Source organism: Bos mutus, chromosome 20 (assembly GCF_027580195.1).
Source record: "Bos mutus isolate GX-2022 chromosome 20, NWIPB_WYAK_1.1, whole genome shotgun sequence".
Taxonomy (NCBI): Eukaryota; Metazoa; Chordata; class Mammalia; order Artiodactyla; family Bovidae; genus Bos; species Bos mutus.
In genome coordinates, this window is record NC_091636.1 from 3,712,340 (window position 1) to 3,725,977 (window position 13,638).

A 13,638-nucleotide genomic window follows, 5' to 3' on the forward strand; every position below is an offset into this window, starting at 1 on the left:
GGAATTCCCTGGTGGTTCTGTGGATAGGAGTCTATGCTTTCACTACTAAGGGCGCACGTTCAATCCCTGGTTAGAGAACTGAGATCCTGCAAGCTGTGAGGCAAAGCCAAATATATATATATGTATATTATGTATATATATAGACATGTAACATATAATATATCCTCCTTGTATAATATATCCTTATAGCTTATTTTATACACAGCAGTTTGTGCCTTGAGCCTGTTTCTTAATCTGTAAAATAGGTATAATAATCTCTGCCTCTTAGGATTCTATGACTAGTCTGCAGACTAAATGAGTTAGTATATTAACACACTTAGAACAGTGCCTGGCGTGTAGTTACATAGCTGTTCACTTTGATAACGATAATGAGCACAGTCTGTGGATGGGTGTCTTTCACTGACTTTGGAAAATTCTCATTTTTATTTTTGGCTACCCTGCTTGGCTTGTGGGATCATAGTTCCCCGACCAGGGATTGAACCCGGGCCTCCAAAGTGAAAGCGCCGAGTCCTCACCACTGGTCAGCCAGGGGAATTGCCGCAATTTTAAATTTTTATTGACTGTTTCCTGTGATGTCTGACCTAGGAAGATCTTTACTACCTGAGCTTTTCTCCACCCAACATTCTAGTTCTGAGGCAGAATTCTCTGTTCTACTTCAGGTTGCCAGAGTCTTCGGCTTAAAGGGCTCCATAATGAAACTGAAGCAGGGATCGTTTCTGTGGTACCTTTACCTGGACAAACTGTACTGCTTATTATCCGTGAGGAATGTGAAGGCCTTGGTGGAGTATTTTCACCTTCTTGACGTGCACCACAAGAAAACCTTGAATGGTCAGTACTTCCGTAAGTGCTTCTTCTGGTCATGACTTGGTTTTTAATGAATGTGCAGGAGAACTTACAGAGCCAGAAACTAGTTCATTAACATAGGTATTACATCTTCGAAACAAAGCACAGAGAGACCCCGCCAGCTGAGACTTGATGGCAGTTCAGTGAAGCAGATAAAACAACAAGCTTTGGGATTAGATCTTGGCTCCACGCGTTATTCCTTGGTGACTTGCACAATGTCATCATCCTCTAAGTCTAATTTTCTTCATCCGTAAGTGAGGCTTCTAATAATGGAGTCCACCTCATGGTTGGAAAAGAAAGATAACGAGGGACTTCCCTGGCAGTGCAGTGGTTAAGTCTCCGCACTTCCACTTCACAGGGCGTGGGTTCAGTCCTGTTTGGGAGCTCAGATGCTTCATGATGCATGGTGCAGCCAAAAAAAAAGGTGATGAGATTAGATAACATACGGAAAGTGCTTAGCACGGTGCTCGGCACGCTCTAAGGGTTTAATGTGTTCGTTACTGTTACAGCTATTCCTGGCGGCCGACCCCTCTCAGGCCTTAACCCTCAAGAGTCCCTTAGCAAAACTTGTCCATAGACTGGGAGAATTGAGTCAGATGATCGGCAAGCTCCCTTCTAATTCTTGGTACTTGTGACTGAAAAGTGTTGATGAGCTCAACCCTGCTGCTGAGTGCACAACACTTTAGGGCTTTCTGTTTGTTTGGCATTTATTTCTCTTTAGACCTGGATAGGGCTTCCCAGGTGCCGCTAGTGGTGAAGAGCTCACCTGCCACTGCAGGAGCTGCAAGAGATGTGGGTTTGATCCCTGGATGGGGAAGATACCCTGGAGAAGGGAATGACTAACTACTCCAGTGTTCTTGCCTAGAGAATCCCATGGACAGAGGAGCCTGGTGGGCTACAGTCCATGGGGTCACTGAGAGTCAGACAGTACTGAAGAGACTTAGCATAAATAAGGTATCCTATTCACTCATTGTAACCTGAGGGAGAGAAGTATCATTTATCAACAAGGAGTTTCTTCCATAAAAATTTTTTAAAGAGTTCATTCAATCCTTATAAAATAATAAAGATACCTTCATTTATTCATACTTTCATGCCTCAGATTTATACACAGCATGTCACCAAATCTTCCCAATAACCCAGTCCTAGATAAGACAACTGTAGGGCACCTTGATGTAAACAGAAAAGCTGGCCCCAAAACCCAAGGGTTTCTAACTCTAAAGCCCATAGTCTCACCAGCGTTTGCTGAGCAGTCTGATCTCCCTGGTAACTAAGTCGCTCCCCGCTGATGCAACACCTGAGAGATGAAGTCATACTCGGGTCTTCTGGTCACCAAGGGACCGGATGGTGACCTGGAGGAAGGCACAGGCTTGAGCTTTGCCTGCCAGGGATGTGGTGACGTCGAACCCTAGATGCTTGGCCTGGAGTCGGCCGATTGAATAATAGTATCTGTTGATTAGCTACTGAGCCTTACTGTAAAGCAATCCTCACGAAGCAAGGACACAGGCATCAGCATGTCTGCACATGGTGTGTTCCCAAGTGCTCACACCTGGTGGGACGTGGGAAACCCTCAGATCATGACACTGTGTTAACTGATTCATTGTACCCTTAGCCCACTTCAGCCAGGACTCCAAACCACCCAGACATGCTTTACAGATGTAGTGGAGCCATGTCTCGTGCAGGAGACATAAGACAACTAATGTAATTAATGTGTATGTGTGCATGCTCAGTTGCTCAGTCGTGTCTGACTCTTTGCGATCCCATGGACTGTAGGCCACCAGGCTCCTCTGTCCATGAAATTTTTCATGCAACCATACTGGAGTGGGTTGCCATGCCCTCCTCTAGGAGATCTTCCAACCGAACATGGGTCTCTTGCGTCTCCTGCGTTGGCAGGTGGGTTCTTTAGGGCTTTAACACTTCAGGGCTTTTTTGTTTGTTCATTTGTCTTTTGATTTTTTTCTCTTTTAGGACTGGGTATAAATAAGGTAGGGCTTCCCAGGTGGCACCAGTGGTAAGAAACCCGCCTGCCAATGCAGGAGCTGCAAGAGATGTGGGTTTAAAGCCCTCTGTAATCAGTGGGCAAGAAGAAACCACATGTAGACAAAGTTACACTTGAGAATCTCTGAAATCTTACGGGTGATCTGTACATACAACCTGTACAGCCACATACCACTGTGTGAACACATCACCATGTTTGTCTCTTCCATCTAACATCCCCCAAGACAGATGATGAGTGAGTGGAATTTCAGGCAAAAACCTTCCCTGTCCTTTAAATTACAGTGTTTTTTTTTTTTTCCCTCCGATTGCATATGACTGCAGATGCATTAACTAATGTGCAAAAGATACAGCTTCACTGTAGAAAGAGCAAGGCTGTGGAGTCAGATGGACCACATATGAACTCCAGCTCTGCCACTCCAAGTGTGGTCCACAGAGCAGCAGAGGCCACATCACTTGGGAGCTTGTTAAGATGCAGACTCAGTAGTCCCAAGCCAGTTTCTAATCACAACCGCTGTGTTTACAAGATCCCCAAGTGACTGGTATGCCCATTACAGCTCGAGAAGCCCCAAGCCTAGTTATCACCCAAAGCTTATTGTAAAAGGCTCTGTAGCTGCCTGGGTTCCGCGACATGCAGCACTTAGAGTGCCCAGCACCTAAGGTGCCTGATGCTAGCTCCTTTCCCCAGTCAAAAGCATTTACGTTACATAAGCATGAGGCACAGTGATACTTTTATAGAAGAGGAATGATTTTTAAATTTCTCTTTTTAATTCTCTCAGGTGAATGATCCAGGTGAAATGTCAGCTTTTCCAAGAGCATGTCCTAGGTCCCCAGTGAGAACTAAGCTCTTCTATGTACTAGGAGCACTTTGAGCCTTTTATTGGTTATGTATGCACATCGGTCTGGTCCATCGAGCACATGAGCTGCACTCAGGAACCAAGCCCTGTCCACTCCCCTTCTTCAGAAGTCCAGGCGCAGTGGAATGTGTAGTGGCAAAGCCAGAAACAAAGTATTATCATTACTATTGCCGCGTCAACAAGCTTCCAACAGGACCACCATTTTGGTGGCCCCCAGATGTCAAACATTCTAGAACTGTTTCAGAATAACCTGTCTCATCTCCCTGCTGACAGATGTGCTGTTTTACCACTTCCTTCATCACGTGACTGACTTGACAAGGAACCAGATCACAGTTGTGTTCAACATGCTGGACTGGAACGCGGTGGGCGAGATTGGTTTTGACCAGTTCTACATGCTGGTGTGCATACTGCTGGCACAAGAGGCAAGTAGCCAGCCAGGCTCTGGGGCCGAGGGGGCAGAGCTCAGCGGCTGCCACCGTGTCGCTAACGGCGGCGCCAAATTAAGAGTGCGGCACAAGTTTTCTTCTTTTCACTGGAAACAGGAAGAAGAAACAGGGAGAGTACTACTTTTGGTTCCTAAATGGTCCATCTATAACCTAGGAGTTTCGAAAGGTTACCCAGCTTCCCTCCCACTTTGCCTTTATAAAGAACAAATCTCATCCTGTCACATCTCTGCTTGGCATGCCCTTCCTTGCTTGCCCCTTCTAGCTGGTGGGTCTTAAATAATCACCAGTAATCCCAGTTGCCTCTCTTCCTCAGTGATCCCTTTCCTCAGAGAATATTCTGAAGGGGATGAATGAGCAAGACAAGACCTGCTTGTCTTTGGGTACCCATCTCACCTTGCACACACTCCTAGAGTGTATTCACCTCTCCCTTTCCTTAAGGAAAGGCACCTCATGTCTTCATCATTTTATCGCCAGCGCTGACATTTTCTTACGTAGATTTTCACTGAACACAAGGAAATGCATTCTACTAATGAGAGTTCCATCTAGCAGAACTAATCACTACAGATAGCATCAGTTCCCCTTGAGGGCAGATGCTGAAGCAGGATCTGATACACTGACCACAGCACCCTTCCGGCCCTGAGCTGCTATGATTCTGCCCTTTGCTTTTAGCTCTCTAGGGAGTGGACTAGTGAATAGATGAGTCTTGATGTAACAAGTTTAGAAAGTAGCACCGACAATACTATTCCTTTCCTTATGTTTTTCTCTCAAAACAGAACCATTTGGAAGAGCAATTTATCTTCCGCCATTCCCGGCCTGTTTTTGAGTTGCTTGACCTGGATGGGGAGCTGAAAATTGGCCCAGACAACTTGCACATGTACAACTTTCTCTTTAATATTAAAAAGCAGCAACTCAGAGACCTCTACTATAACTTCGACATCACAGGTGACCGCGTAAGTGCAGGTCCCTAGCATGTGGCCCGGTAGTGTGCGTGCTCAGTCGTGTCCAACTCTTTGTGACCCCCTGGACTGTAGCTCACCAGGCTCCTCCGTCCCTAGGATTTTCCAGGGAGCGGTCACCATTCCCTCCTCTAGAGGATCTTCCTGACCCAGGGAGCGAACCTGCATCTCCTGCATTGGCAGGTAGACTCCTTACCCCTGAGCCACCTGGGAGGCTGTGGCCTGGCAGCCCCTCTGTCCAGAGCTAGAGGGCTGTGTCCTCTGCCTACAGTGGGACAGGGAAGGAGGAGGGAAGGAGAAACCTGCTGGAGCACTGTGTGCTGTGATCACCTGCTGTGATCCCAGTCACGGTACGGGGATCACAGAAAACCTGAGATGGACAGGCCTGTGGAAGACAGGGTTGTAACTACTACATCATATAATGTGGATATAAAATTACAGAAGTTTAGAGAAGGAAATTCTGTTGGAAGTTTAGTTGAAAGAAGGAACTATTTTAATATGGCAGGAATTGGTCTTAAGAGGAAGGGTTATAGATTTTAATAAGTAGAAACAAAGAAATTCTTAGATGGGAACACATGAGTTAATTCCAAGAGAAAACAGTGCATACCTATTTCAAGTCCATTCGGTGAACGGCCTAGTCCAAGTCCATGCGGACTAGCAAGTGAGAGCTAAAGTCTAAGCTTTAAACAGATGGACCGCACTGTGAAGCAGCTCAGATGGCATCCTGAACATGTGTGGACTTGAGGCAGCAGAAGAAAGTGGCCCTGGTGCCCTCTGAGCCCACAGTAGGCTGTCTCTGGCTCTAGACCACAAGCAGACAGGGATCAGTCCTCATTACTGGGCCTCTTTAATCAAGTTTCCAAGGTTTTAAATGAGAAGTGATTACAATCCTGCTCCCATCTGAAACAAAGTATCAAATCCTTTCTGAAATAACTTTCCTTTTTTCCTCCCCAACACAAGCTTCTTAATTACAAGGAATTTAAGCTGTTTGCTATCTTCTCCATGGACAAATATCAGGAGAGTCAAAAAGCAGAGAAAGAGAAGAAGAAAGAGAAAGCTTTACTCAAAAAGAAACTGTCACAAGTGAATGAGAGCCAGAGAGAGAGTCTTCTTGGAATACAACCATTTGAAAGTATAAGTAATTACAATTGTTAACAGGTCTTAAAAATAAACTTAGAACATCAAAGTGAGTATCTCTGATTTTTACACATGAGGGTTGAGTGTTCTTCAACCCACAGATTCTTAACCTTATTAACCTTGAGGCCTCACATGACTCATAGTCATGTAATCACTTCTCTTTTTTGACATGTCCCAGTTCTGCTGTTGCTTTTCAGACCAATCCTGTCTACCAGGTCCCTGTGTATCAATTACCAGCTCTTCCTGGAGCTAAGCAGTTGGAAGACGATGCTTTCCTAAGATTTGCCACAAGTAGTCCAATACTTTCAGAATTCTATTCTCCCAATCCTTAAGGCTAAAAACAAACTTCAAAATGGAAATGCGCCTCCATGTGTAAGGAATATTGACTTTTAAGGATATGGGGACTGTGTTCTTCCTAGAACTTGAATTGCTCTTTGATGAGTTAGGTGCTTAAGCAATTATACCAAATCTACTAGGGTACGATAATTATTACATGTCCTTGTATAATTTTAATTTTTTGTGTAAGTAATGCCTTGAATAATTTTTAAGTGCTTTTAGCATGGGACTTGTGAATCCTCCCTACTGGACTGTACTGTGGTATTAAATATTAACTACCATTCAGTAAGTGCTTGCTATAGGTAAGGCATGGGGCTTTAGACACATGGCTTTTTTATCCTCCTAACCCTGTGAACTGTTACCTACCTAAGGTTCTTAATGACTCACAGTGGTAGGACCGGAGTTCAGACTCGAGGTCAGTTAGATGCCTATGCTTAGAACAACTGATCTAACTCACCTCAGTCCTAGCAGATCCTGTTTAAGTTTTAAGCTGACATTTCACTGGCTCAGAAACCCCTTCTGCATAATGGTAATTACCACATCTCCTTCGTCCATAGATTTGAGGGACAAGTTTGGTGACTGGAGGAATGCAGCCCATTTCCTATAAACCAAGAATTTCTTAAGGATACACCACGTAATATAACCGACCACAGCATTCAGAGTACTTAATAATCATCAACATTACTTTGTCAACATGCAACAGACAAAAGTACTGCTTATCAAAGACTGTCATTCATTAAGTCAAAGTTGTAATAACTGAAATCATGTTAGTTACACTATGAACATCCTTTATATTTACTCTAATAGTCATGAGATTTTAATAACATACTGATGAGTCATGTTTGGAAACCAAACCTTCTCTCTTCCCCAAAATGGTACTATGAAAACGAAATGGAACTAGCAAAACACCAAGAAGTCCCCCGAAACACACATCTCTTGATTTCTGGTTTATACACAGGGATAATGGGATTGGTCTCAAGAACCATTGTGAAGACCAGGAAGATGGAGAGCATCTCACTTAGAACAATGCTCTTCTCCTCTGATTTGGTGAACAGTTAATTCTCCAAGGAGAAGAGCCTCTGGAAATAGGTTTGGGTACTACTACACCTGTAAGAGTATTGTGCTGAGAGACTAGCAGTATCTGGCTGGGAAATGACAGCAAGAGACTAACCGTCATTTCAAAGGGCCTCGCCACACCACCAGGCTTACCTTGGATGGGTTTCTGCCTCTTCACGCAGCCTCAGTAGCTTTTGCTACCAGACAGCCTTACAACCTGGGTGCGGTTCTGGAAGGAGAAACTGTGGGGTCTGAGGAAGAGAAGTCTTCTCTTTCCCATTTTCCCAGGGGAACACTCTTGGAATATATAAAGGGCAACTCAACAATGGTATATGTCTTTTTTTTCCCCCAGGCATGGTCTCTAAATCAATGAAGATATCATACCTTTTATTGTTTTAGAATGGGGAGCAGGAAGAATGAGGGACAGCCAAATAATAGGGTATGCTGCTGCTGCTAAGTTGCTTCAGTCGTGTCCGACTCTGTGCAACCCCAGAGACGGCAGCCCACCCATCCCTGGGATTCTCCAGCCAAGAACACTGGAGTGGGTTGCCATTTCCCTCTCCAATGCATGAAAGTCAAAGTGAAGTCGCTCAGTCATGTCTGACTCTTAGCTACCCCATGGACTGCAGCCCAGCAGGCTCCTCCATCCATGGGATTTTCCAGGCAAGAGTACTGGAGTGGGGTGCCATCGCCTTCTCCATGCCAAGGACTAGAAAAGGCCAAATCAACTTGGCAAACACCTGCTGAGAGGGGCCGTTATCCATATCCTGAAAATTCTTCTATAATCTCAGAGTGGGTAAGACCTTAGGAAGAAAACCAAGAAGCCATAAAATACAAGACTGATAGATCTGACCATGCAAAACAAAATTTTTACATGGGAAATTACACAAAAACAAATGACAATAGATGATAGAAAACAACAAATCCTATATTAAGGGCACTATATCCTTAATATAGAAAGAATATTTACAAATTAAGAGGATAAAGACCAAAATGGATTAGGAAAATGGGAAACAGATAATTCATAGGAGGAAAAAAAAAATAACAAATAGCCTTAAAATATACAGTACAATGCTAAGTTTCATTCAAAGAAAAAACACATGACACAGGTTTCCACTTAGACTGTCAAAGAGCAAAAAGTTGGTCAGGGTATAGGAAAATAAGAGCAGACATAGTCTACAGCACTAAACTGGTAAAAATCCATCTGGAGGGCTATTCAGCATCTGCTCTCTGTATGTATGCAACGATCTGCAATACCCCCTCTTCAGCAGTGTATTCCATGGTTGTACACAGACACAAGGATGTAACTACAGAAAAGGACATTTCACAGGAGCACCGTTTACAGTACCAAAGTCTAGAAAGACCCGTGGTACTCCAAACAATGGAACGCCACTCAGCTATAAAGGAATGAAGCAGATCTAGCTCGAGTTATAGGGAACAATCTATAAGATTCACCAGAATCAAATGTCTAGAATAGCGTATGTTATTTATGAAAAAGACAAGGCAGGATGGGTGAACATACTCACACACACCAGAGCAGTGCTTCTCACATTGGGAGCAGCAGTAGCAGCATCACCTGGGAACTCTCAGAAATGCAAATTTTGTACCCGCCCCCGACTCAGACCTACTAACTTGGAGCCTCTGGGAGAGGAGTCCAGCAATCTGTATGTTTTTTTTTTTTTTTTTTTTTAATTTCAGATACACACATGCTCCCCATCCTGAACCCTCCTCCCTCTCCCCTCCCCATACCATCCCCCTGGGCCTTCCCAGCGCACCAGCCCCAAGCATCCAGCATCGTGCACTGAACCTGGACTGGCATCTCGTTTCATACATGACATTTCATATGTTTCAATGCCATTCTTCCAAATCTTCCCACCCTCTCCCACAGAGTCCATAAGACTGTTCTATACATCAGTGTCTCTTTTGCTGTCTCGTATACAGGGTTATCGTTACCATCTTTCTAAATTCCATATATATCGTTAGTATACTGTATTTATTTTTTCCTTCTGGCTTACTTCACTCTGTATAATAGGCTCCAATTTCATCCACCTCATTAGAACTGATTCAAATGTATTCTTTTTAATGGCTGAGTAATACTCCATTGTGTATATGTACCACAGCTTTCTTATCCATTCATCTGCTGATGGACATCTAGGTTGCTTCCATGTCCTGGCTATTATAAACAGTGCTACGATGAACATTGGGGTACATGTGTCTCTTTCCCTTCTGGTTTCCTCAGTGTGTATGCCCAGCAGTGGGATTGCTGGATCATAAGGCAGTTCTATTTCCAGTTTTTTAAGGAATCTCCACACTGTTCTCCATAGTGGCTGTACTAGTTTGCATTCCCACCAACAGTGTAAGAGGGTTCCCTTTTCTCCACACCCTCTCCAGCATTTATTATTTGTAGACTTTTGGATCGCAGCCATTCTGACTGGTGTGAAATGGTACCTCATAGTGGTTTTTTGATTTGCATTTCTCTGATAAAGAGTGATGTTGAGCATCTTTTCAAGTGTTTGTTAGCCATCTGTATGTCTTCTTTGGAGAAATGTCTATTTAGATCTTTGGCCCATTTTTTGATTGGGTCATCTATTTTCTGGAGTTGAGCTGTAGGAGTTGCTTGTATATTTTTTGAGATTAGTTGTTTGTCGGTTGCTTCATTTGCTATTATTTTCTCCCATTCTGAAGGCTGTCTTTTCACCTTGCTAATAGTTTCCTTTGATGTGCAGAAGCTTTTAAGTTTAATTAGGTCCCATTTGTTTATTTTTGCTTTTATTTCCAATATTCTGGGAGGTGGGTCATAGAGGATCCTGCTGTGATGTATGTCAGAGAGTGTTTTGCCTATGTTCTCCTCTAGGAGTTTTATAGTTTCTGGTCTTATGTTGAGATCTTTAATCCATTTTGAGTTTATTTTTGTATATGGTGTTAGAAAGTGTTCTAGTTTCATTCTTTTACAAGTGGTTGACCAGATTTCCCAGCACCACTTGTTAAAGAGATTGTCTTTAATCCACTGTATATTCTTGCCTCCTTTGTCAAAGATAAGGTGTCCATATGTGCGTGGATTTATCTCTGGGCTTTCTATTTTGTTCCATTGATCTATATTTCTGTCTTTGTGCCAGTACCATACTGTCTTGATAACTGTGGCTTTGTAGTAGAGCCTGAAGTCAGGTAGGTTGATTCCTCCAGTTCCATTTTTCTTTCTCAAGATCGCTTTGGCTATTTGAGGTTTTTTGTATTTCCATACAAATTGTGAAATTATTTGTTCTAGCTCTGTGAAGAATACTGTTGGTAGCTTGATAGGGATTGCATTGAATGTATAAATTGCTTTGGGTAGTATACTCATTTTCACTATATTGATTCTTCCAATCCATGAACATGGTATATTTCTCCATCTATTAGTGTCCTCTTTGATTTCTTTCACCAGTGTTTTATAGTTTTCTATATATAGGTCTTTAGTTTCTTTAGGTAGATATATTCCTAAATATTTTATTCTTTTTCGTTGCAATGGTGAATGGAATTGTTTCCTTAATTTCTCTTTCTGTTTTCTCATTGTTAGTGTATAGGAATGCAAGGGATTTCTGTGTGTTGATTTTATATCCTGCAACTTTACTATAATCATTGATTAGTTCTAGTAATTTTCTGGTGGAGTCTTTAGGGTTTTCTATGTAGAGGATCATGTCATCTGCAAATAGTGAGTTTTACTTCTTCTTTTCCAATTTGGATTCCTTTTATTTCTTTTTCTGCTCTGACTGCTGTGGCCTAAACTTCCAAAACTATGTTGAATAGTAATGGTGAAAGTGGGCACCCTTGTCTTGTTCCTGACTTTAGAGGAAATGCTTTCAATTTTTCACCATTGAGGATAATGTTTGCTGTGGGTTTGTCATATATAGCTTTTATTATGTTGAGGTATGTTCCTTCTATTCCTGCTTTCTGGAGAGTTTTATCATAAATGGGTGTTGAATTTTGTCAAAGGCTTTCTCTGCATCTATTGAGATAATCATATGGTTTTTGTTTTTCAATTTGTTGATGTGGTGTATTACATTGATTGATTTGCGGATATTGAAGAATCCTTGCATCCCTGGGATAAAGCCCACTTGGTCATGGTGTATGATCTTTTTAATGTGTTGTTGGATTCTGATTGCTAGAATTTTGTTTAGGATTTTTGCATCTATGTTCATCAGTGATATTGGCCTATAGTTTTCTTTTTTGTGGCATCTTTGTCAGGTTTTGGTATTAGGGTGATGGTGGCCTCATAGAATGAGTTTGGAAGTTTACCTTCCTCTGCAATTTTCTGGAAGAGTTTGAGCAGGATAGGTGTTAGCTCTTCTCTAAATTTTGGTAGAATTCAGCTGTGAAGCCGTCTGGACCTGGGCTTTTGTTTGCTGGAAGATTTTTGATTACAGTTTCAATTTCCGTGCTTGTGATGGGTCTGTTAAGGTTTTCTATTTCTTCCTGGTGAGTTTTGGAAAATTGTACTTTTCTAAGAATTTGTCCATTTCTTCCTTGTTGTCCATTTTATTGGCATATAATTGTTGATAATAGTATGTTTTTAAATCTGTGTTTTTAATAAGCCTTCCAGGTAATTCTGATGTATGCTGAAGTGTCAGAACCACTGTGCTAGAATATCTCTAAAGATATCCAGAAAACTGTGAACAGCTGTTACCTCTGGAGAGAAGAAATGCGAGATGAAGCACAGGAGTTGAAGAGAGACTTTTTATGTTCGGATTTTTTCCCATGTGAGCGTACTGCTTATTTTAAATAAAAATTCAACAATCAAAACCTGCCACTTGGATCCAAAATGGATAATCCTTCTGAAAAACTGAATGATGGGTTTTGGTTTACAGCATGATTCTTAAAAGAAAAAAAACAACAACCTACTGAGCCCAAGGTTTCAAGGCAGCAAATAAAGTGTATCTATAAATGCCCATGTATGGTTTGATACAGCAGAGTCTAGGTTTTTGGTGATGATGAACTTGTTATTTACTGACCTGGAAGGGTTTTTTTTTTTTTTTCTTTTATTTTTTATTTATTTATTTTTTTTTTTAAATTTTATTTTTAAAAAAATCACATGCTCCCCATCCTGAACCCATACCCAGCCAGCCCCAAGCATCCAGCGCACTGAACCTGGACTGGCATCTCGTTTCATACATGACATTTCAGATGTTTCAATGACATTCTCCCAAATCTTCCCACCCTCTCCCACAGAGTCCATAAGACTGTTCTATACATCAGTGTCTCTTTTGCTGTCTCGTGCATACAGGGTTATCGTTACCATCTTTCTAAATTCCATATACATGCGTTAGTATACTGTATTTATGTTTTTCCTTCTGGCTTACTTCACTCTGTATAATAGTCTCCAGTTTCATCCACCTCATTAGAACTGATTCAAATGTATTCTTTTTAATGGCTGAGTAATACCCATTGTGTATATGTACCACAGCTTTCTTATCCATTCATCTGCTGATGGACATCTAGGTTGCTTCCATGTCCTGGCTATTATAAACAGTGCTACGATGAACATTGGGGTACACGTGTCTCTTTCCCTTCTGGTTTCTCAGTGTGTATGCCCAGCAGTGGGATTGCTGGATCATAAGGCAGTTCTATTTCCAGTTTTTTAAGGAATCTCCACACTGTTCTCCATAGTGGCTGTACTAATTTGCATTCCCACCAACAGTGTAAGAGGGTTCCCTTTTCCACACCCTCTCCAGCATTTATTATTTGTAGACTTTTGGATCGCAGCCATTCTGACTGGTGTGAAATGGTACCTCATAGTGGTTTTGATTTGCATTTCTCTGATAAAGAGTGATGTTGAACATCTTTTCAAGTGTTTGTTAGCCATCTGTATGTCTTCTTTGGAGAAATGTCTATTTAGATCTTTGGCCCATTTTTGATTGGGTCATTTATTTTTCTGGAGTTGAGCTGTAGGAGTTGCTTGTATATTTTTGAGATTAGTTGTTTGTCGGTTGCTTCATTTGCTATTATTTTCTCCCATTCTGAAGGCTGTCTTTTCACCTTGCT

The 13,638-nt window shown here is 42.0% G+C and overlaps 1 protein-coding gene across 1 annotated transcript; it reads left to right on the forward strand.

Annotated features, from left to right (window-relative positions):
• The first annotated feature begins 692 nt into the window (after positions 1–692).
• Positions 693–6,249, forward strand: EFCAB9 (EF-hand calcium binding domain 9). Its single transcript, XM_005909134.3, has 4 exons — positions 693–828; positions 3,966–4,114; positions 4,912–5,088; positions 6,055–6,249. The coding sequence occupies exons 1-4, from the start codon at positions 693–695 to the stop codon at positions 6,247–6,249; spliced, it is 657 nt and encodes a 218-aa protein (XP_005909196.2).
• Positions 6,250–13,638: the final 7,389 nt, after the last annotated feature.

Bases quoted from the DNA above. Each gene is read 5' to 3' on its own strand.
- EFCAB9 (XM_005909134.3), top strand. From the start codon at position 693: ATGAAACTGAAGCAGGGATCGTTTCTGTGGTACCTTTACCTGGACAAA. The intron at 4,115-4,911 runs GCAAGTAGCCAG...CTCTCAAAACAG, and splicing joins GCATACTGCTGGCACAAGAG to AACCATTTGGAAGAGCAATT. The intron at 5,089-6,054 runs GTAAGTGCAGGT...CCCCAACACAAG, and splicing joins TCGACATCACAGGTGACCGC to CTTCTTAATTACAAGGAATT.